The sequence below is a fragment of the Pseudophryne corroboree genome, chromosome 2 (assembly GCF_028390025.1).
Source record: "Pseudophryne corroboree isolate aPseCor3 chromosome 2, aPseCor3.hap2, whole genome shotgun sequence".
Classification (NCBI taxonomy): Eukaryota; Metazoa; Chordata; class Amphibia; order Anura; family Myobatrachidae; genus Pseudophryne; species Pseudophryne corroboree.
Window position 1 is genome coordinate 481898051 of NC_086445.1, and position 22940 is coordinate 481920990.

At 45.1% G+C, this 22940-nt stretch overlaps 1 protein-coding gene across 7 annotated transcripts in view; it reads left to right on the forward strand.

The window, feature by feature from the left end:
• The window catches only part of LOC135029617 (multidrug and toxin extrusion protein 2-like), a 486356-nt gene that overhangs the window by 198704 nt on the left and 264712 nt on the right, over positions 1-22940 (forward strand). For all 7 annotated transcript variants that reach the window (XR_010225784.1, XM_063953866.1, XM_063953871.1 and 4 more), the window contains one exon: positions 9620-9664. Coding sequence is in view for 6 of the 7 variants with exons in the window: in XM_063953866.1 (XP_063809936.1) it covers positions 9620-9664 (45 nt within the window). In the remaining variant the exon portion in view is untranslated. The remainder of the gene's footprint in view (positions 1-9619; positions 9665-22940) is intronic.

Genomic DNA, 22940 nt, shown 5'->3' on the forward strand with positions numbered 1-22940 from the left:
GTGCCCACCATGATGCACCTAGCTTCAATGGGTTACTGTTTCGGTCACCAGCTCCCTTCTCCTATAAGTGAGAGTTTGTTTCCTGTGTGTACCATTCTTTCTTCTCTCCTCTCCAGGTCCTGTTTTGGGCTTGTTAACTAAAACTGAAGAGACTGAGCTGTGGGTGTGGTATTGGGACAGGAACCCAGTGCATACTGGGAGGCTCAAAAGCTTTGCTGTTCGGTGCCTGATCTTGGTCTCCACCAAGCATATCCCAGTGTTAACCCTGTGGATCCCATGGATATCAAAGAAAACGAGTTAACACAGTAAGTTTTACCATAACTTTTACTAGCTGAATACCCGTGCTTCACTACGGAATTTCAAGTATAATCACAAAGAGATGAGGGCCCTCATTCCGAGTCGATCGCTAGCTGCTTTCGTTCGCAACGCGGGCGATTAGGTGAAAAAGCGGCATTTCTACGCATGCGTACGGGCCGCAGTACGCACGCGCGAAGTACTTTCACACACACCTATGCAGTTTTACACAAGGGCGAGCAACGCTTTTCTGTCGCTCTGTTGATCGGTGAGTGATTGACAGGAAAGGGGTGTTTCTGGGTGGTAACTTGGCGTTTTCCGGGAGTGTGCTAAAAAACGCAGGCGTGCCTGGGGAAACGGGGGAGTGGCTGGCCGAACGCAGGGCATGTTTGTGACGTCAAAGCAGGAACCAAACTGTCTGCAGTGATCGCAAGGTAGGAGTAGGTCTGGAGCTACTCAGAAACGGCATGAAAATATTTAACAGCAAAACTGCTATCCTTTCGTTCGCACTTATGCTAAGCTAAGATACACTCCCAGAGGGCGGCTGCTTAGCGTTTGCATTGCTGCTAAAAGCAGCTAGCGAGCGATCAACTGAATGAGGGCGGAAAAGCGTTAGTATTTAAGCAAATTTAATACTGCTTTTAAAAATTTTTACATATAAAACACAAAACAACGGGAATCTAGTCTCTGTGTCTTATTTTCTAAGCAGCAACATGATATACAGTACCTAAAGTTAACTGGTTAGTTTATCACAAAAGATCAGCAATTAGAACAGTGCATTCTCCGCTTGCCGATGCCAATCTTTGTCAGGCTGCACCTCCGGGCGGGCCTTCCCCGGATTGATGCTGTCAAAAGGTTGGTGCTGAGGAGAATAATCTGCCTCCTTCTCTGCCCCGTCCCGCCTCTGATTCTGACTTACTCAGTGCTAAATGGGACCACAGTACAAGCTTCGCCTGCTGTATGTTAAATATGTAAGGTCTGCAGGGCTAGGTCCCTAGGTCTCCTTGCTTAGCTTTTCGCTCTCCTTAGGGCTCCTCCTTTGAGGTAAAAAGGTAAATATTTTTGCACAACACTTAAGGTGACTGGGAGAGCTGTCTGTACCCTTTACACAGATAAGCAGTTGCTGACTATCAAGCTTTCCTTTAATGCATTTAAGAGTCAAAATCTCTCTCTCTCTCTCTCTCTCTCTCTCTCTCCTTTCCTCCTATTGCTCTCTGAGAGGTTCGCCAATGTTTAGTTCAAGTGACAGGCTAACCTCTGATAATGGAGACACTATCTTCTCCTGACTGGAAATAGGTTGGTTATGTACTCTGAAATATATAAAATATATAAAGTGTTCAAAATAAGTCTTTAGACACACTCCCCCTTACTTTTCCTTTCCAGGGTGGCTGCCCTTTTTTCAAGTGGTCTGCTGTTCCAACAGGCCTCCAAACAATCTGAAAAAACAAATGAATATAGGCGCCTCCTAGTATAATAACATAATAATTCTGTAACCTCCACCATCCATAACACCCTATAAATGGGAGGTGTACCGTTGGTGGTGGGATTCCGACCACCTTTAGACAGAGTGTACACACAACAATATCACGATTCTGGTACTGGTTCTGGTGTCAGTATGGTCAAGGCTGTTCTTGGGATCTTAGCAGTCATTCATGGATTTCACACAATACGTTTTCTAACACATTTATTAAACATAAAAAATATGGTCCATAAGTAAGTGGTTGCCGGTACAATATAATAAAATAAAGACAGGTCTCCGTCCACAGGGTCTGTATTAACGCGTTTTGTCCGGTGCTTAATGCTGGACTTCCTCAGGAGTGTGTTAGTGCTAGTCAACTGAACATGTATTTATACCCCTGTTAATTACTTTCAATTTGGGGTTTGATCCAATTTTCCCGGATTTCCAGAAACGACGTCTCTTCCGACCAGAAGTGTGAGTAATAAAAAATAACAAAAGATGCTTTTCAACTATTAATATACTAATACAACATAAATCATTGGTGTCAGTGTGACACTTTTTTTCATGCAGCATTAGAAAACTCTGTCAATAACAGGCGGCCTTGACCCCGCTCATCGTGAGTACCGGAAGTCGCGTTTGAGCTGGGTGTCACTACCGCTCATTCCCCGCTCGGCTTCAGTGTGTCCAGAGCGCATGTGAGGGCCAGGCCGGAAGAGACAGAGTTCATGTATGCGCACAGTGGCGCCAGTTTTATGAAGACCGTTCTATATAGAAAATCACAATTCTTTTTAAAAACCATGTATTCTCATATCCCGCCTTCTGTCCCATTTCTTTCTTCTGAAAGTGTCTTTTTAAAGTAAGCTTCCTTACATATTTATTCAAGTCTGTAAAGACCTTAAAGTCATCCATTTGGGATGTTGGTTAGTAAAGTATTTTCCATAGGCGTTAATACCCATGCTAGGTATGGTTACTGTCTCAGATTTCTTCTTTTTTTGTATTCGCTTAACGCACCCCTTCTTCCTTTTCGAATCTTCTTTTTAATGGTAATGCTCTCCTCACTGTTTCTTGGATATATTGGTCCCTCTGTGTTCTCTGATCTGAGGCCGTTGTGGATAAAAAATCATCCGCATCTGCTTCTGAGTTTATTCTGCTGAGGGCTGAATATCTGTTCCCAGTTTCAAAATTAGCCCTTCTTAATGTTCTCGGTTGTTTTGAATACTCCTTTTGTTTATAGTCTCTCTGTTTCTGTGGGATTGTCTTCCAATATGATATCTCTGATTAGAGTGGTCCCGTTTTCTTTGTCCATCAAAATCTCTTACTCCGTTCCATTATTTAAATTTTATTATTCATATAGTCAATTTTATCTCGTTGGTATTTGCTCTCCTTAATAGATACAACTTCCTCTTCTACTCTTTCCAGTTTCTTTAGTAACACAACCTCATTTGACTCATTTGACTCATTTCTTCTTTACCCTTATATGACTCCATAGCTGTTTCATAGGACTGACTGTTAGAACCCTGGAGGACGTGAAACTCGGACCAAGAGGAGGAGATAGAGAAAATAAATTATCCCAGTGTGAGATGTTTTGGATACACGAATTAAAAACTTTGGCGCCTAGAGGATTAAATGACAACTATGAGATAGCTCCGTTCCTTTAAAACTTTCTTATAAAATTATTTATCTTTATCATTATAGTTGAATAACTCTCTGTATATGTTTTTCCAATTTTTTTCAATCTCGTTTTATAAATTTTAAATTTTATCTCCTATATTAATGACATATGTATTTTATTTATATGCCATACCGATTATTGCTGTCATATCCCAATTTTTTTGAGGATTTTAGTGATTGTATGTAAAGGAATATGTATAATTCTAAGAATATATGAGAAACTTTTTTATTTTGATGTATGAATTGAAAATGTATACTACATAATATATTAATATATGCATTCTATATATATATATATATATATATATATATATATCAAACTGACTATTCGATCTGGTTCCCATTATTTGATAAATATGTGGGGACAACTAGTAATTAGAGAATTAGGTTTATTAATTCTCATTGTTATCAGCTTCCTTGTTTCTTTCCTGAACTAACACCTTATTATTGTGAATAAACAGATAACAAACGATGCCACACTATTGTATTTAGGGGCTGAAATACTTCTGAGGCTCTTTGATTAGGTAACGCAATGCATTTGTGATTTTATATATAGAACGGTCTTCATTAAAATGGCGCCACCATGCGCATACATGAACTCTGTCTCTCTCTAATAGGTGTGCCGGGACGAGGCGCGGGTGGGCGGTACTGTGACCTGCCTGGTCCGCACATGCGCTATGGACACACTGAAGCCGAGTGGGGAATGGGCGGTAGTGACACCCGCCTCATACACGACTTCCGGTAGTCGCAATGAGCGAGGTCAAGGCCGCCTGGTATAGACGGAATTCTCTAATGCTGCATAAAAAAATGCGCCACAACTGACACCGATGATTTATGTTGTATTAGTATATTAATAGATGAGGAGCATCTTTTGTTATCTTTTATTACTCACACTTCCGGCCGGAATTGATGTCATTTCCAGAAATCTGGGAAAATTGGATCACACCCCAAATTGAAAGTAATTAACAGGGGCATAAATACATGTTCAGTTGGCTAGTATTAACACATTCCTGAGGAAGTCCAGCATTAAGCACCGGACGAAACGCGCTGCGTGATACATACCCTATGGACGGAGACCTTATACTACAGATAAGCTGTCTTTATTTTATTATATTGTACGGGCAACTACTTACTTACGGACCATATTTATAATGTTTAATAAATGTGTTAAAAATAGGATTTTGATAACCTACCGGTAAATCCTTTTCTTCTAGTCCATAGAGGATGCTGGGGACGACATCAAGACTATGGGGTATAGACGGGATCCGCAGGAGACATGGGCACTCTAAAGACTTTTCATTGGGTGTGAACTGGCTCCTCCCTCTATGCCCCTCCTCCAGACCTCAGTTGTAGGAACTGTGCCCAGGGAGACTGACATTTCGAGGAAAGGAATTACTTAACTAGTGGTGAGATATCTACCAACTCACACCCTCAACCATGTCGCACACATGACATTTAACATAACACACGCCAACAGGCATGAACCAATTGCAGCAACATGCTGAAACCAAGAAAACACAACTTGTGTAACTCTAATAACTAAACTGCAGGTAAAGTACGCACTGGGACGGGCGCCCAGCATCCTCTACGGACTAAGAGAAAAGGATTTACCGGTAGGTTATCAAAATCCTATTTTCTCATACATCCTAGAGGATGCTGGGGACGACATCAAGACCATGGGGTCTATACCAAATCTCCAGTACGGGCGGGAGAGTGCGGATGACCCTGCAGCACCGATTGACCAAACTTGAGGTCCTCATCGGCCAAGGTGTCAAACTTGTAGAACTTAGCAAATGCGTTGACCCCTACCAAGTAGCTGCTCGGCAAAGTTGTAATGCCGAGATCCCCTGGGCAGCTGCCCAGGATGAACCCACCTTCCTAGTGGAGTGGGCCTTTACCGACGTCGGTAACGGCAAACCAGCCGTAGTATGAGCTTGCTGAATCGTATTTCTAATCCAACGTGCAATAGTCTGCTTGGAAGCAGGACAGCCAATCTTGTTGTGAGCATACAGGACAAACAGAGCCTCTGTTTTCCATATACGAGCCGTTCTAGCAACATAGATTTTCAAAGCTCTAACCACATCTACAGATTTTGAATCAGTGAATGTGTCAGTAACTACTGGCACTATAATAGATTGGTTTATGTGGAAAGATGAAACCACCTTCGGAAGAAAATGTTGACGAGTCCTCAACTCTGCCCTATCTTCATGGAAGATCAGGTAAGGGCTCTTGTGAGACAAGGCCCCCAATTCAGACACCCGCCTTGCGGATGCCAAATCCAAAAGCATCACCACTTTAAAAGTGAGAAACTTCAACTCTATCTTTTGTAGAGGCTCAAACCAATCCGATTGAAGGAACTGCAATACCACGTTAAGGTCCCATGGTGCCACTGGAGGCACGAATGGAGACTGGATGTGCAGAACCCCTTTCACAAAGGTCTGAACTTCTGGAAGAGAGGCCAATTGTTTCTGGAAGAACACTGACAAGGCCGAAATCTGGACCTTGATTGATCCCAATCGGAGGCCCGCCTCCACACCATCCTGCAAAAAATGGAGAAAACGTCCCAACTCAAACTCTTCCGTAGGAGCTTTCTTGGATTCACACCAAGACACATATTTTCTCCAAATACGGTGGTAATGTTTCGACGTTACTCCCTTTCTGGCCTGAATAAGGGTGGGGATGACCTCCGCGGGAATAGCCTTCCTGGCTAGGATACGGCGCTCAACAGCCATGCCATCACACGTAGCCGCGGTAAGTCTTGGTACACGCATGGCCCCTGCTGCAGCAGGTCCTCTCGAGGAGAAAGAGGCCGAGGATCTTCTATGAGATACTGCTGAAGATCTGGGTACCAAGCCCTCCTTGGCCAGTCTGGGGCAATGAAGATTGCTCGAACCCTTGTTTTTCTTATGATCCTGAGTACTTTTGGGATCAGCGGAAGTGGAGGGAAGACATACACTGACGGAAACACCCACTGGGTCACCAGTGCATCCACTGCTACTGCTTGGGGGTCTCTCGACCTGGAACAGTATCTCTGAAGCTTCTTGTTGAGACGAGACGACATCATGTCTATTTGAGGAACTCCCCAAAGACTTGTCACCTCTGCGAAGACTTCTTGGTGGAGGCCCCACTCTCCTGGATGGAGATCGTGTCTGCTGAGGAAGTCTGCTTCCCAGTTGTCTATTCCCGGAATGAATATTGCCGACAGAGCATGTAGATGTTTTTCTGCCCAGCGGAGGATTTTTGTCGCCTCTGCCATTGCCGCTCTGCTTTTCGTTCCGCCCTGCCTGTTTATGTATGCGACTGCTGTTACATTGTCCGCCTGGATCTGCACGGGACGGTCTTGAAGAAGATGTACCGCTTGTTGAAGGCCGTTGTAAATGGCTCTTAGCTCCAGAACGTTTATGTGAAGGCAGGCTTCCTGTTGTGACCAACGTCCCTGGAAGTTTTCTCCCTGAGATACTGCTCCCCAGCCTCGGAGACTTGCATCCGTGGTTACCAGGACCCAGTCCTGAATCCCGAACCTGCGTCCCTCTAGCAGGTGAGAGCTGTGCAACCACCACAGGAGCGAAATCCTGGTTTTTGACGACAGGATTATCTTTCTGTGGATGTGTAGGTGTGACCCCGACCACTTGTCCAGCAGGTCTCACTGGAATACTCTGGCATGGAACCTGCCAAACTGTATGGCCATCTTCCCCAACAACCGAATGCACTGATGGATCGACACACTTGATGGTTTCAATATCTGTTTTACCATTTTCTGGATTTCCAGAGCCTTTTCCAGCGGAAGAAATACTCTCTGAACTTCTGTAAACAAAGAAGTGTACAGATGGCGCCTCAATTCAAAGGTGCTGCAATCCACCAGCCGGGATGGTCACCAATTTCCCAAAAAAGTCCAATTTAGGTTCTACAGTTTTGCTGAGGTGCGCTCCCTGGGTCACTACGGGTAATGTTCTCTATCCGAAAAAAGGGAGTTCACATCTACAGACGATTTTTCAGCAGTACTCCCTCGTTCCAATTTTAAACGGTATCCCCAAAAAAGAAAGAGAGAATTGTATATAGTGAAGTACCGTAGGGCTCAAATGGGTTCACAAAAAAATTAATCACATATATGATATAGTGTAGAGCAAAAAACTAGAATCCACCTTGATATGGCAGACCTACGTACCATAATTAGTGGGGTGTCAATAATGCCCACCCAAATACGCTTGTAATGTCACTCCCTTTGTTCCTGCAGACTTCAATAGCAATTTTTTCTCCCAATTCTTCACCTCTCCATTCAGATACAGTGTGTCCGGAAATAGGAGGAAATAGCAATATATAGTGAAGTACTGCTTGTTGTAAAGTGAAAAATTGATTTATTTTTAAAAGTGCAACATAAAACAATGGGCGTCTAAATAACAAATGAAGATAGAGCTGAGCTCAGGATGCGTCAGCAATTTCTTCCGAAGGTTTTGTGGGCTTTTCATATCAACCAACCTATTGTGGTGCCAGTTCTTGGATGTTGTAAGGGCTCTGAAGATTTATGTGAAGAGAACTTCTCATCACAGAAAGTCGGATGCTCTGTTTGTCCTTTATGATCCCAACAAGGTTGGGTGTCCTGCTTTTAAGCAGACGATTTCTCGTTGGATTAGGTGTACTATCCAGCATGCTTATTCTATGGCAGGATTGCCGTGTCCAAGATCTGTTGAGGCCCACTCTACTCGTCAAGTGGGTTCTTCCTGGGCAGCTGCCCGGGGTGTCTCGGCTTTGCAACTTTGCCAAGCGGCTACTTGGTCTGGATCGAACACGTTTGCTAAATTCTACAAGTTCGATACTTTGGCCTCTGAAGACCTTCAGTTTGGTCAGTTGGTTCTGCAGGAGCCTCCGCGCTCTCCCTCCCGTACTGGGAACTTTGGTACATCCCCATGGTACTAATGTGGACCCCAGCATCCTCTAGGACATAAGATAAAATAGGATTTTAATTACCTACCGGTAAATCCTTTCCCCGTAGTCTGTAGAGGATACTGGGCGCCCGCCAAGCGCTTCGTCTTCCTGCATTTGTTACTTAGTTAAGTACTGCATTGTTACTTGGTTAAGTACTGCATTGTTACTTGGTTAAGTACTGTTTTTAGCTGTTGCTGACATGTTTCAAGCTGGTTAGCTTGGTTTTCTGTTGTTATGTGTGAGCTGGTGTGAATCTCACCACTATCTGTTTATTTCCTTCTCTCGAAGTATGTCCGTCTCCTCGGGCACAGTTTCTAGACTGAGTCTGGTAGGAGGGGCATAGAGGGAGGAGCCAGCCCACACTATTAAACTCTTAAAGTGCCCATGGTTCCCAAGGCACCCGTCTATACCCCATGGTACTAATGTGGGCCCCAGCATCCTCTACGGACTATGAGAAAAGGATTTACCGGTAGGTAATTAAAATCCTATTTTTTGGTTTGGGTCTCTGGAATAGGGTCCAATGCCTCATTGGTCAGTATATACTAAATGCTTTGACCCTCGTTAAGGTATTCATTGCCAGCACTTGGATGGCCTCTAGAGGCCCTACATTTGCTAATTGGTGCCGGCTGATGAATAAAGTGCGGGGACATGAAAGGTTTCTTTATAGTAAGGGTAATTGCTTATATGAATATGAGCGTATATGGGTGTCTTAGACTACTTCTATTTATTGAGTTTCTGGGTGGTGTTCTGTGGTAGCTCGGCAGGACGGTGAGACAATCACCATGATCTTTCATGATTGATGTGATTTTCCTCTTGGTATTTATTGTGTGATTGATTATATTGCTTATCTAGACATTGATTTTGCTCATACTTATTTACCGTATGTCCTGTTTTTATTTTTGTCACGGCATTGGCTATTCTCCCTGTTTTCTTGTTTTCTGTATTGTGTGGGTCCGGTGGGTGGAGGGAGGTTTTACATTCTAGTTTTTGGTAGAGATGTGCGGGTCCAGATTTACTCGGATCTCAAAATGGCATCTTATTGGCTCTCGCATGTCACGTGTTTTGGATAGTCAATAAGAAAAATCCAGATAAATCCAAACTCACCTTAATTTTGTCTTTAAGAACCAAGTAAATCCGAACCCGCACCTCTCTAGTTTTTGGGGTTTTATCTTGTATTTTTTATGTCAAATTTTAAAAAATAATCTCAATTTAAAAAAAAAAAAAATGCCATTCCATTTTATTAAGGTGATCATTTTCCCATTGTTATTATAGGCAATATTCCTTTACCAGCTGCAGATACGATATTTACAGAGCCAGGTATTTCTCTATACATTTGACACTATTTAGTTGATGAAACATTACTTGTTTTTAATTAATTTAGTAGAGGTAACAGAAAACATTATTCCTGGATGATTATTATACAGTATTTCAGTGTTTTTACAGTTTGAAATTCTGTGTTAGTCAAAATATATTAAATGATATTTTGTTATCCATTCAGGATATTAATAGTATCCAGTACTGGTTCCCTGTTTTGTGACATGCTTTTGAGATGTTTCTCCATGCAAAACGATCATACAGTATGTGAATGCTTTCACTGGTTTTTTTTTTGTTGTTTTTTTTTTTTTTTCAGTTGAGTGCTGATTCCTCATCCTAGGTGAACAAAATGTATCTAGCTGCAGGAATATACTGTACCAGTATATTCCAGAATTTGAATAACACAAATACATACAGCCCAACATTTGAAATAGACCAGGAGGGACTTCTGGCCCGAAAGGGGGCATGGCCTATGAAAAAGGAGGCATAGGGGGGGGGGGGGGGGGGGGGTACCAGTTGGGAGGTATGCAAATATGTCAAATAGTAATGAAAACAGAATTTATGTATTGTAGCTTTAATGTCAGTATGTAATACCAGTGCTTTCTGAGAAACAAGTCAGTTTAATTAGTTGGTAGATCCAGGTGTTCATGTAAATCATGCTTAGATATGGCATTTCATTGATTCTACAACAACAATAATAGGGGTCTGTGTACTAAGCCTTGGAGAGAGATAAAGTGAAAGTAGATAAAGTACCAACCAATCAACTCTTAACGGTCATTTCTCTAACGTCCTAGTGGATGCTTGGTACTCCGTAAGGACCATGGGGAATAGAGGGGCTCCGCAGGAGACAGGGCACTCCAAGAAAGAATTAGGACTCCTGGTGTGCACTGGCTCCTCCCTCTATGTCCCTCCTCCAGACCTCAGTTAGAATCTGTGCCCGGTCAGAGCTGGGTGTACTTTAGTGAGCTCTCCTGAGCTTGCTAATAAGAAAGTATTTTATTAGGATTTTTTTATTTTCAGAGAGATCTGCTGGCAACAGACTCTCTGCTACGTGGGACTGAGGGGAGAGAAGCAAACCTACTAACTGCGGATAGGTCGTGCTTCTTAGGCTACTGGACACCATTAGCTCCAGAGGGATCGAACACAGGAACTCACCCTTGGTCGTCCGATCCCGGAGCCGCGCCGCCGTCCCCCTCGCTGAGCCAGAAGACAGAAGCCGGCGAGAGAAGCAAGAAGACTTCAAAATCGGCGGCAGAAGACTCCTGTCTTCATATGAGGTAGCGCACAGCACTGCAGCTGTGCGCCATTGCTCTCACATTAAACCCGCACACTCCGGTCACTGTAGGGTGCAGGGCGCAGGGGGGGGGCGCCCTGGGCAGCAATTGAGTATCTACCGGCATAATAGAGCATATATACAGCTGGGCACTGTATATATGCATGAGCCCCCGCCATTATTTTACACAAAATCGCTGGACAGAAGCCCGCCGCTGAGGGGGCGGGGCTTCTTCCTCCGCACTCACCAGCGCCATTTTCTCTCCACAGCTCCGCTGAGAGGAAGCTCCCCAGGCTCTCCCCTGCAGAATCACGGTAGAAAGAGGGTAAAAAGAGAGGGGGGCACATAAATTTAGCGCAAAATCACTAATACAGCAGCTACTGGGTAAACACTAAGTTACTGTGTAATTCCTGGGTTATATAGCGCTGGGGTGTGTGCTGGCATACTCTCTCTCTGTCTCTCCAAAAGGCCTTGTGGGGGTTCTGTCCTCAAATAGAGCATCCCCTGTGTGTGTGGTGTGTCGGTACGATTGTGCCGACATGTTTGACGAAGGCTATGTGGAAGCAGAGCAGGTGCAGATGAATGTGGGGTCGCCGCCGACGGCGCCGACACCTGATTGGATGGATATGTGGAAGGTGTTAAATGATAATGTAAACTCCTTGCATAAAAGGTTGGATAAAGCTGAAGCCTTGGGACAGTCAGGGTCTCAACCCATGCCTGATCCTACAGCGCAGAGGCCGTCAGGGTCTCAGAAGCGCCCACTATCCCAGATTGTTGACACAGATATCGACACGGATTCTGACTCCAGTGTTGATGGTGATGATGCAAAGTTGCAGCCTAAAATGGCTAAAGCCATCCGCTACATGATTGTAGCAATGAAGGATGTATTGCACATTTCAGAGGTAAACCCGGTCTCTGACAAGAGGGTTTATATGTTTGGGGAAAAAAGGCAAGAAGTGACTTTTCCCCCTTCACATGAGTTAAATGAGTTATGTGAAAAAGCTTGGGATTCTCCTGATAGGAAAGTGCAGATTTCCAAACGGTTACTTATGGCGTATCCTTTCCCGCCAACGGACAGGTTACGCTGGGAATCCTCCCAAAGCTTTGACACGCTTATCTAAGAAGGTGGCCCTGCCGTCACAGGATACGGCCTCCCTAAAAGATCCTGCGGATAGGAAGCAGGAAGGTATCCTGAAGTCCGTTTATACACATTCAGGTACCCTACTGAGGCCGGCAATTGCGTCGGCCTGGATGTGTAGTGCTGTAGCAGCATGGACAGATACTCTGTCTGAGGAACTTGATACCTTGGACAAGGATACTATATTACTGACCCTGGGGCATATAAAAGACGCTGTCCTATATATGAGGGATGCCCAGAGAGACATTTGCCTACTGGGCTTTAGAATAAATGCAATGTCAATTTCTGCCAGAAGGGTCCTGTGGACTCGGCAATGGACAGGTGATGCCGACTCAAAAAAGCACATGGAGGTTTTACCTTATAAGGGTGAGGAATTGTTTGGGGACGGTCTCTCAGACCTAGTGTCCACAGCTACGGCTGGGAAGTCAAATTTTTTGCCATATATTCCCTCACAACCTAAGAAAGCACCGTGTTACCAAATGCAGTCCTTTCGATCGCACAGAGGCAAGAAAGCCCGAGGTGCGTCTTTTCTTGCCATAGGCAGGGGTAGAGGAAAGAAGCTGCACAATACAGCTAGTTCCCAGGAACAGAAGTCCTCCCCGGCTTCCACAAAATCCACCGCATGACGCTGGAGCTCCACAGGTGGAGTCAGGAGCGGCGGGGGCGCGTCTCCGAAATTTCAGCCACCAGTGGGTTCGCTCACAGGTGGATCCCTGGGCTATACAGATTGTGTCTCAGGGATACAAGCTGGAATTCGAAGTGATGCCCCCTCACCGTTACCTCAAATCGGCCCTGCCAGCTTCCCCCATAGATAGGGAAGTAGTGTTAGCGGCAATTCACAAATTATATCTCCAGCAGGTGGTGGTACAGGTTCCCCTCCCTCAACAGGGAAGTGGTTACTATTCCACAATGTTTGTGGTTCCGAAACCGGACGGTTCGGTCAGACCCATATTGAATTTAAAATCCCTGAACATTTACCTGAAAAGGTTCAAGTTCAAGATGCAAAGAATTTTTCTACCAAGGTAAAAAAGGGTTCGGGCGCTTAATGGATGTTGCGTTTCTAATGCTGCTGCTAAAAAATGGAGTAGTCAAACCCAGAACCACATGCAAATAAACAAATAAACAGCAGCGCTAAATGGAATAAATGTAAATATGAAGGATTGAGTGAAAAAAATAGTCACAGTTTAATTAAACATATTGCTAAAAACACATAGAAAACTATAATATAGCCACTTATATAATTAACCACTTAAAATGATCGCTGCCTTTCTGGTGTAGTCCGTTCCTAATAATAAGTGGACTGGCAAAGATTTTGGTGATAAAACACTGGAAATAAACCAAAGATGTAGTCCCACATAGGTTGTTACCACAGTAAGCCGCTGGAGGTGTAGTCCCTTGAAATTGTCCTTTTGTTGGACTCAGACCCAAGCAAGGGTTTAGAGGGATCCTCACTGCATTGCGGTATCCTCCTGTTGTGCAAAGGATAGGTGGTATTCCAGATGATTTAATTCGCCTCGGGCTCTTTGTAAGTTTTGCGCTCCAGTCCTGGTCCGGACACACCAAGGCAGCTGTAGTACCAGGAAATGGTAGCCTGGCAAGCCTTCTGACGCGTTTCACTGCAAGGCACTGCAACTTTATCAAAGGTAGTTTGTGTAGGTAAACTGTCTGGGTATTTATACCCTCCATGATTGGTAACAGGTCAACAGCTGTTCACTCAATCCTTCTAATTAGTGTGAAATACTATATAAAACAGTTGACCTGACTATTCCACAGGTTTATATCTATTCCTAAGACAGACTCAGTTCTTAAAAATTATATTATATACTCAATACTAACTTTAAAAAAAAAAAAAAAACTTTTTTACCTCGTTTGTAACTATTGAGCATTCAAAATGCTTCCGGGTTAAAAAGAACATGTGACTACATAATAATAAGTACACTGCTGGTATTCAATCAAAAGTCTGGGGAGACAGGGACTTATAGATATAAGTGAGTATACTCTTAATCTTGTGAAGGACTTGGTAAAAAATAGATAAAGAAATCACATAACATTATTGTTGTCCCGGACAGCCGATATGTCACTTCCGGGAAGGAGAATTCGGTAATGTCTCTGCTCCGTGAGCAGCAAGCTTGTTCTGTTGCTTAGCAACCTAATCGAGATGACTTCCTTAATTACGCGTCTCTCCGGTCACGTGGTTAAATTAGTCACGTGTCCGGGTGACGCAGGACGCGGCTGTGCGTAGACCTCAAATCTTTGTTGTATATTTGGTTACCTTGGTAACCCGTTGCCGCCGGCAGCGCAGCCAAGCTTGAACTTTACCTTTTAATCCCACAATGGTACAAATAACGTTTCAATTTTGTTGGTGCTATTTCGCTATGTTATTGGTATATTCATCCCAGGCTATAGCACCTTATCAAAAAGGGGCAACAGGGAAAGGGCATCAACCACGAATGCTCCCAGTATCCACACACGTATTATTAGATTCCCTATCATCTCATTGGCTAATCATATTAACTGATTTTCTGTCTGTTGGGAACTAAATAAAAGAAAGCCAGGGAGTGAAGGTAGAGAGGGGGGAGGAAGGGAGAGGAGGAAATAAAACCAAGAAGGAAAAAGAAGTGAAGTGGAATAAGCAGGGATAATAAAAATTTATATAAATAATGAATAATAATGACTTTCTTGGTTTAGTAATTAACCCGATCTAATGATCTTTTTGAACACATACTAATTCTATCATATAGCGGGCTGAATATTATGACACTAAGAGTTAACAGGAAGAGAACAAGGGAACACATCTCTAAATTTAACTTTATCACTATCTGCATCTAATTACATGTAGGTATTATATCCCACCAATATTGGGTCAGATCACCATATTTAATTCTACTAACTCATTTAGCCCTTCTGGATATATACTATTTATCTGATACATCCAGAAGACCTCCTGTCTACACAGTTTTTTAAATCTATCTCCACCACGTGTAGTTTTGGGTACAGATTCAAGACCTATTAGTTTTAAACATTCAGGATCCCCATTATGGGCCTCAGCATAGTGTTTCGAGACGCTATGAGTCTGAATACGTTTCATAATATTCCTCCTATGTTCGAGGAATCTTATTCTCAAAGTTCTAGTGGTCCGCCCTACATATTTTTTGTCACAACCACATACTAACATATAGATGACATAAGTTGTATCGCAATTAATAAAACTTTTTATTTCTAATGATCTATCTATCTTTTCTATATTGATTCTTTTTGTCCGATTTTGTATATAGTTACATGTTATACATTTACTTTTGCCACATCTGTAGCACCCCTTAATTTTATCTTGATGTTTTACTAACCAGTCGTTATTAGTCTCTCCCTCACTTCTGGACTCTTTTATAGGTTTTAAATGACTAGGTGCCAATATATTCCTAAGAGACTTGTTTCTACGGAAAATAAATCTCGGTTTAGATGTTAATACTGGACAGAGTAATGGATCTTGTTTAAGGATGCCGTAATTTTTGGAAACGATTTCCCTAATCTCTGAATGACAGTTATTAAAAGTAGAGATAAACGCTACTTCTTCTTTTTTCTCTATATCTACTCCCTTGTTCAATTTGGGTATTAACAAAGTCTCTCTTTTCTTGTTTCTAACTTCTTCCAGAGCTGAATTTATAAGGGGTAAGGAGTATCCCCTATTTTGAAAAGCATTACACATAGTTTTAGCCTGATCATCAAAGGAGGCAAGGTCAGAACAATTCCTTCTGAGTCTTAATAGCTGACTCTTCGGGATGCTTTTTTTCCACGGTGTGTAATGACCGCTTTTGAAATGCAAGTATGCATCTGTTCCTACCTCCTTCATAAAGTTGGTTGTACATATTTTATTTCCCCTGACCTCCAAGGAGACATCCAAAAAGTTCATCTTACAAGGGTGAAATGTGTGGGTGAAAGATAAATTAAACGGATTAGAATTCAAGTGTGTGAGAAATGATAAAACTGACGTGTCATTCCCATCCCAAATGATAAACAAATCATCAATATAACGGCCATAGAGGACCAGGTTCGCGCCAAATCCGCCCCCCCCACACGAGCTGATCTTCGACCTCGCCCATGTAAAGGTTGGCATAACTGGGCGCGAACCTGGTCCCCATGGCCGTTCCCATCACCTGTAGATAAAAAGTGTCCAGAAATAAAAAATTATTGTGACGTAGTATAAACTTAATAGAATCCACAATGAATTGTTGGTGCATCAAGCTAAGGTCACCATCCTCCGCAAGCTTTTTTGTTATTACTTCAACACCTAAATCGTGAGGGATGTTAGTGTAAAGACTTTGTACATCGAGCGTGAGGAACCCATAGGAATCTCTCCACTCGATGTCTTTAACGAGATTTAAAAAATGTGTTGTGTCTTTAATGTGTGACTTAAGCATAGATACTCGTGGCTGCAAAAAAATATCAACATAGTGCGAAAGATTAGAAGTGAGGGAACCTACACTAGAAATTATGGGACGCCCAGGTGGTGAGGTGAGTGACTTGTGAATTTTCTGAAGGTGATAGTATATAGGGACTGTTGGGTGAGCATTATACAAAAACTTGAATTCCTCCTTGGAGATCAGGTCTTTATGTAGGGCCTCATCTAGAAGGTGATGAAGCTCTTGAAGGAAAACAGATGTAGGGTCTCTACCTAAGGTTTTATAGAATTCACAATTTTGAAGCTGCCTCTTAGCCTCCTTGATATAATCAGACCTATCTTGTATAATGAGTCCCCCCCTTATCTGCTTGCTTAATAACAATTGTACTATCCTTAGTTAGTCTCTGCATTGCCTGTCTCTCCCATTTGTTGAGATTATGTTAGGCGCCGGGGTCCGCTCGTCGGTGCGGCCCGGCGCCTAGCAACCAGGGACGCCGTACGCGTACAGCCGCCGGCTCCCTGGCAACGCTAGACGCCGGGCGCACGGAGCCGCACGGACCCTAGCAACGGGGACGCCACTGGCGGACCGCGTTCCCCGTTGCTGGGTCCATTTAAATTAAGTAGGGCACCTGTTTCCTGGCCGTGCAGCAAGGCAGCTGCACGGCATCCACGCAATTAGCCCTGTCAGCAGTTGATTGGAGGGCTTCAGTTTATATGCTCTTGCAGTGCCTCACACAGACGCCGGTAATAGCTTCCTGCATGCTGTCTCTGTTTGCTGAGAGTGTTTCCAGTCTTGCTGTATCCGGTTGTTCCAGTCCTCAGTTGTCCTGCACACCTCCAGCGGCTTACTGTGGTAACAACCTATGTGGGACTACATCTTTGGTTTATTTCCAGTGTTTTATCACCAAAATCTTTGCCAGTCCACTTATTATTAGGAACGGACTACACCAGAAAGGCAGCGGTCATTTTAAGTGGTTAATTATATAAGTGGCCATATTATAGTTTTCTATGTGTTTTTAGCAATATGTTTAATTAAACTGTGACTATTTTTTTCACTCAATCCTTCATATTTACATTTATTCCATTTAGCGCTGCTATTTATTTGTTTATTTGCATCAAGTTCAAGATGGAATCGCTGAGAGCGGTCATCGCAAGCCTGGAAGAGGGGGATTTTATGGTGTCTCTGGACATAAAGGATGCTTACCTGCATGTCCCCATTTATCCACCTCATCAGGAGTACCTCAGATTTGTGGTACAGGACTGTCATTACCAATTCCAGACGTTGCCGTTTGGTCTGTCCACGGCACCAAGAATATTTACCAAGGTAATGGCGGAAATGATGATGCTCCTGCAAAAGCAAGGAGTCAAAATTATCCCATACTTGGACGATCTCCTCATAAAGGCGAGGTCCAGAGAGCAGTTGCTGATCAGCGTAGCACACTCTCGGGAGGTGTTACAACAGCACGGCTGGATTCTGAATATTCCAAAGTCGCAGCTGATTCCTACGATGAGACTGCCCTTCCTGGGCATGATTTTGGACACAGAGGAGAAGGCCCAGGAGCTCGTGACTCTGGTCAGAGACCTCTTAAAACAAAAACAGGTGTCGGTGCATCAATGCACGCGAGTCCTGGGAAAGATGGTGGCGTCATACGAAGCCATTCCCTTCGGCAGGTTCCATGCGAGGAACTTTCAGTGGGATCTGTTGGATAAGTGGTCCGGATCGCATCTTCAGATGCATCGGCTGATCACCCTATCCCCCAGGGCCAGGGTGTCTCTTCTGTGGTGGCTGCAGAGTGCTCACCTTCTCGAGGGCCGCAGGTTCGGCATACAGGACTGGGTCCTGGTGACCACGGATGCAAGCCTCCGAGGGTGGGAGGCAGTCACTCAGGTAAGAAACTTCCAAGGGCTGTGGTCAAGTCAGGAGGCTTGTCTGCACATCAATATCCTGGAACTAAGGGCCATATACAACGCCCTGAGTCAAGCGGAGCCTCTGCTTCGCAACCAACCGGTGCTGATTCAATCAGACAACATCACTGCAGTGGCTCATGTAAACCGCCAGGGCGGCACAAGAAGCAGGGTGGCGATGGCAGAAGCCACCAGGATTCTTCGTTGGGCGGAGAATCACGTGCAAGCACTGTCAGCAGTGTTCATTCCGGGAGTGGACAACTGGGAAGCAGACTTCCTCAGCAGGCACGACCTCCACCCGGGAGAGTGGGGACTTCATCAAGAAGTCTTCACACAGATTACAAATTGATGGGAACTGCCACAGGTGGACATGATGGCATCCCGCCTCAACAAAAAGCTACAAAAGTATTGCGCCAGGTCAAGAGACCCTCAGGCGATAGCTGTGGACGCACTAGTAACACAGTGGGTGTTCCAGTCGGTTTATGTGTTTCCTCCTCTTCCTCTCATGCCCAAGGTGCTGAGAATCGTAAGAAAAAGAGGAGTGAGAACAATACTCATTGTTCCGGATTGGCCAAGAAGGACTTGGTACCCGGAACTGCAAGAAATGCTCACAGAGGACCCATGGCCTCTGCCTCTCAGACAGGATCTGTTGCAACGGGGGCCCTGTCTGTTCCAAGACTTACCGCGGCTGCGTTTGTCGGCATGGCGGTTGAACGCCGGATCCTAGCGGAAAAAGGCATTCCGGATGAAGTTATTCCTACGCTGATAAAGGCTAGGAAGGACGTGACAGCAAAACATTATCACCGTATATGGCGAAAATATGTTGCTTGGTGTGAGGCCAGGAAGGCCCCTACAGAGGAATTCCAGCTGGGCCGGTTCCTTCACTTCCTACAGTCGGGAGTGACTATGGGCTTAAAATTAGGGTCCATAAAGGTCCAGATTTCGGCCCTATCCATTTTCTTTCAAAAGGAACTGGCTTCTCTTCCTGAGGTTCAGACGTTTGTAAAGGGAGTGCTGCATATTCAGTCCCCTTTTGTGCCACCAGTGGCACTTTGGGATCTTAACGTGGTGTTGAGTTTCCTGAAATCTCACTGGTTTAAGCCACTTAAGACCGTGGAGTTAAAGTATCTCACGTGGAAAGTGGTTATGCTATTGGCCTTAGCTTCGGCTAGGCGTGTGTCAGAATTGGCGGCTTTGTCATGTAAAAGCCCCTATCTGGTTTTCCATATGGACAGGGCAGAATTACGGACTCGTCCGCAATTTCTGCCGAAGGTGGTGTCATCTTTTCATTTGAACCAACCTATTGTGGTGCCTGCGGCTACTCGTGACTTGGAGGATTCCAAGTTACTAGATGTAGTCAGGGCTTTGAAGATTTATGTAGCCAGAACGGCTGGAGTCAGGAAAACTGACTCGCTGTTTATCCTGTATGCATCCAACAAGCTGGGTGCTCCTGCTTCAAAGCAAACTATTGCTCGCTGGATCTGTAGCACGATTCAGCAGGCTCATTCTGCGGCTGAATTGCCGCATCCAAAATCTGTAAAAGCCCATTCCACAAGGAAGGTGGGCTCTTCTTGGGCGGCTGCCCGAGGGGTCTCGGCATTACAGCTTTGCCGAGCAGTTACTTGGTCGGGTTCAAACACGTTTGCAAAATTCTACAAGTTTGATACCCTGGCTGAGGAGGACCTTGTGTTTGCTCATTCGGTGCTGCAGAGTCATCCGCACTCTCCCGCCCGTTTGGGAGCTTTGGTATAATCCCCATGGTCCTTATGGAGTCCCCAGCATCCACTAGGACGTTAGAGAAAATAAGATTTTACTTACCGGTAAATCTATTTCTCGTAGTCCGTAGTGGATGCTGGGCGCCCGTCCCAAGTGCCGACTTCTTCTGCAATACTTGTATATAGTTATTGCTTAATTAAAGGTTATGTTATGTTTGCGTCAGGTTGTCTGATGCTCTGTTGTTGTTCATACTGTTAACTGGGTAAGTTATCACAAGTTATACGGTGTGATTGGTGTGGCTGGTATGAGTCTTACCCTGGATTCCAAAATCCTTTCCTTGTACTGTCAGCTCTTCCGGGCACAGTTTCCTTAGCTGAGGTATGGAGGAGGGACATAGAGGGAGGAGCCAGTGCACACCAGTAGTCCTAATTCTTTCTTGGAGTGCCCTGTCTCCTGCGGAGCCCGTCTATTCCCCATGGTCCTTACGGAGTCCCCAGCATCCACTACCCTCCCGCAGCATCCTGCCACCCCTAACAGAGACAGAAGAGAGAAGAGTGGTGAGTACAGCGCCAGCATCCTGGTTAGCGGGTCATCAGCGGGAATGGCGGCACAAAGGTAGGAGCGCAGCGCTGAGTTCAGGCTGCACTCTAGGGGGCTCAGGAGGACATGCGGCTGCGTGTGTCCCAGTGTGAGGGGCGCGCTGAGCCACCAATGAATACCCACACTGGCACCCATATCTAAAAAGGGTTTTAACCGTCTGTTAGACAGAAAATTACCTCAGGCCAATATAAAAAAAGCGTGAAGCCGAGCGCCATTAACGGGGTGGGGCTTCACTAAGAGTGGATCCAGCAGCTCACCAGCGCCATTTTCCCTCTGCAGCTTGCACTGACAGGAAGCACAGCGCCTCCACAAAGACTCCAAGTCTCCTCAGCGGTACCAGGGGGTTTTAGAAGGGGGGAGGGGAGAGTTGTTAAATACTAAGCCCTATTAAGTGTCTTAGTGTGGCGACCCAGCTAATATTTTCTAAAACTGTTGTTTCACCTTCTGTGTGTGGGGGTGTGTGTGTCCCTTCACATTACCATGTCCAGGGACTGTGCCTTTCTTCCCCCGGAGACTCACTACCCTGAACTCAGGATAGTGTCCATTCTCAGGCTAGTGGGGCAGAACCCCCATGGTTAGCTTCCATTAAAGGGATGATATCTAATATTTCTACAAAATTATCCCATAATGAGAAAGAGACGCAATTTGAAAGACAGTCTATGGATGACCTAATGAATAGAGATTCAGTCCCCATACCAGCGTCTCGCACCCCCGTCATTTGCCCGCAAAAGCGTACTCTGGCCCAGCTCATGTAGGGTGATACTGATGATGATACATAAGATCCAGAGGAGGGAGAAGTAGATGCGAGTGGGGGGGATGCCGTCCTGTCACAGGGCATACCGGCCATGATAGAAGCTGTCAGAAATGTCCTGCACTTTACTGATAAGACGGCTGAGGAGGAATCTTATTTTCTCTGACGTCCTAGTGGATGCTGGGAACTCCGTAAGGACCATGGGGAATAGCGGCTCCGCAGGAGACTGGGCACAAAAAGTAAAAGCTTTAGACTAGCTGGTGTGCACTGGCTCCTCCCCCCATGACCCTCCTCCAAGCCCCAGTTAGATTTTTGTGCCCGAACGAGAAGGGTGCAAGCTAGGTGGCTCTCCTGAGCTGCTTAGAAGTAAAAGTTTAAATAGGTTTTTTATTTTCAGTGAGTCCTGCTGGCAACAGGCTCACTGCATCGTGGGACTAAGGGGAGAAGAAGCGAACTCACCTGACTGCAGAGTGGATTGGGCTTCTTGGCTACTGGACATTAGCTCCAGAGGGACGATCACAGGTTCAGCCTGGATGGGTCCCGGAGCCGCGCCGCCGGCCCCCTTACAGAGCCAGAAGAGCGAAGAGGTCAGGAGAAAGCGGCGGCAGAAGACGTTCCTGTCTTCAAATAAGGTAGCGCACAGCACTGCAGCTGTGCGCCATTGCTCTCAGCACACTTCACACTCCGGTCACTGAGGGTGCAGGGTGCTGGGGGGGAGCGCCCTGAGACGCAATAAAAACGATATAAAAACCTTATATGGCTAAAAAAAATGCATCACATATAGCTCCTGGGCTATATGGATGCATTTATCCCCTGCCAGTTTCCTGAAAAAAGCGGGAGAAAAGGCCGCCGTGAAGGGGGCGGAGCCTTTCTCCTCAGCACACAAGCGCCATTTTCTTTCACAGCTCCGCTGGAAGGACGGCTCCCTGACTCTCCCCTGCAGTCCTGCACTACAGAAACAGGGTAAAACAGAGAGGGGGGCACTATTGGCAGCTAATATATAAATACAGCAGCTATAACAGGGAGTAACACTTGTATAAGGTTATCCCTGTATATATATAGCGCTCTGGTGTGTGCTGGCAAACTCTCCCTATGTCTCCCCAAAGGGCTAGTGGGGTCCTGTCCTCTATCAGAGCATTCCCTGTGTGTGTGCTGGGTGTCGGTACGATTGTGTCGACATGTATGAGGAGGAAAATGATGTGGAAGCAGAGCAATTGCCTGTGTTAGTGATGTCACCCCCTAGGGAGTCGACACCTGACTGGATGGTAGTAATTAAAGAATTACGTGACAACGTCAGCACTTTGCAAAAAACTGTTGACGACATGAGACAGCCGACAAATCAATTAGTGCCTGTTCAGGCGTCTCAGACACCGTCAGGGGCGCTAAAACGCCCGTTACCTCAGATGGTCGACACAGACCCTGACACGGATACTGAATCCAGTGTCGACGGTGACGAGACAAACGTAATGTCCAGTAGGGCCACACGTTACATGATCACGG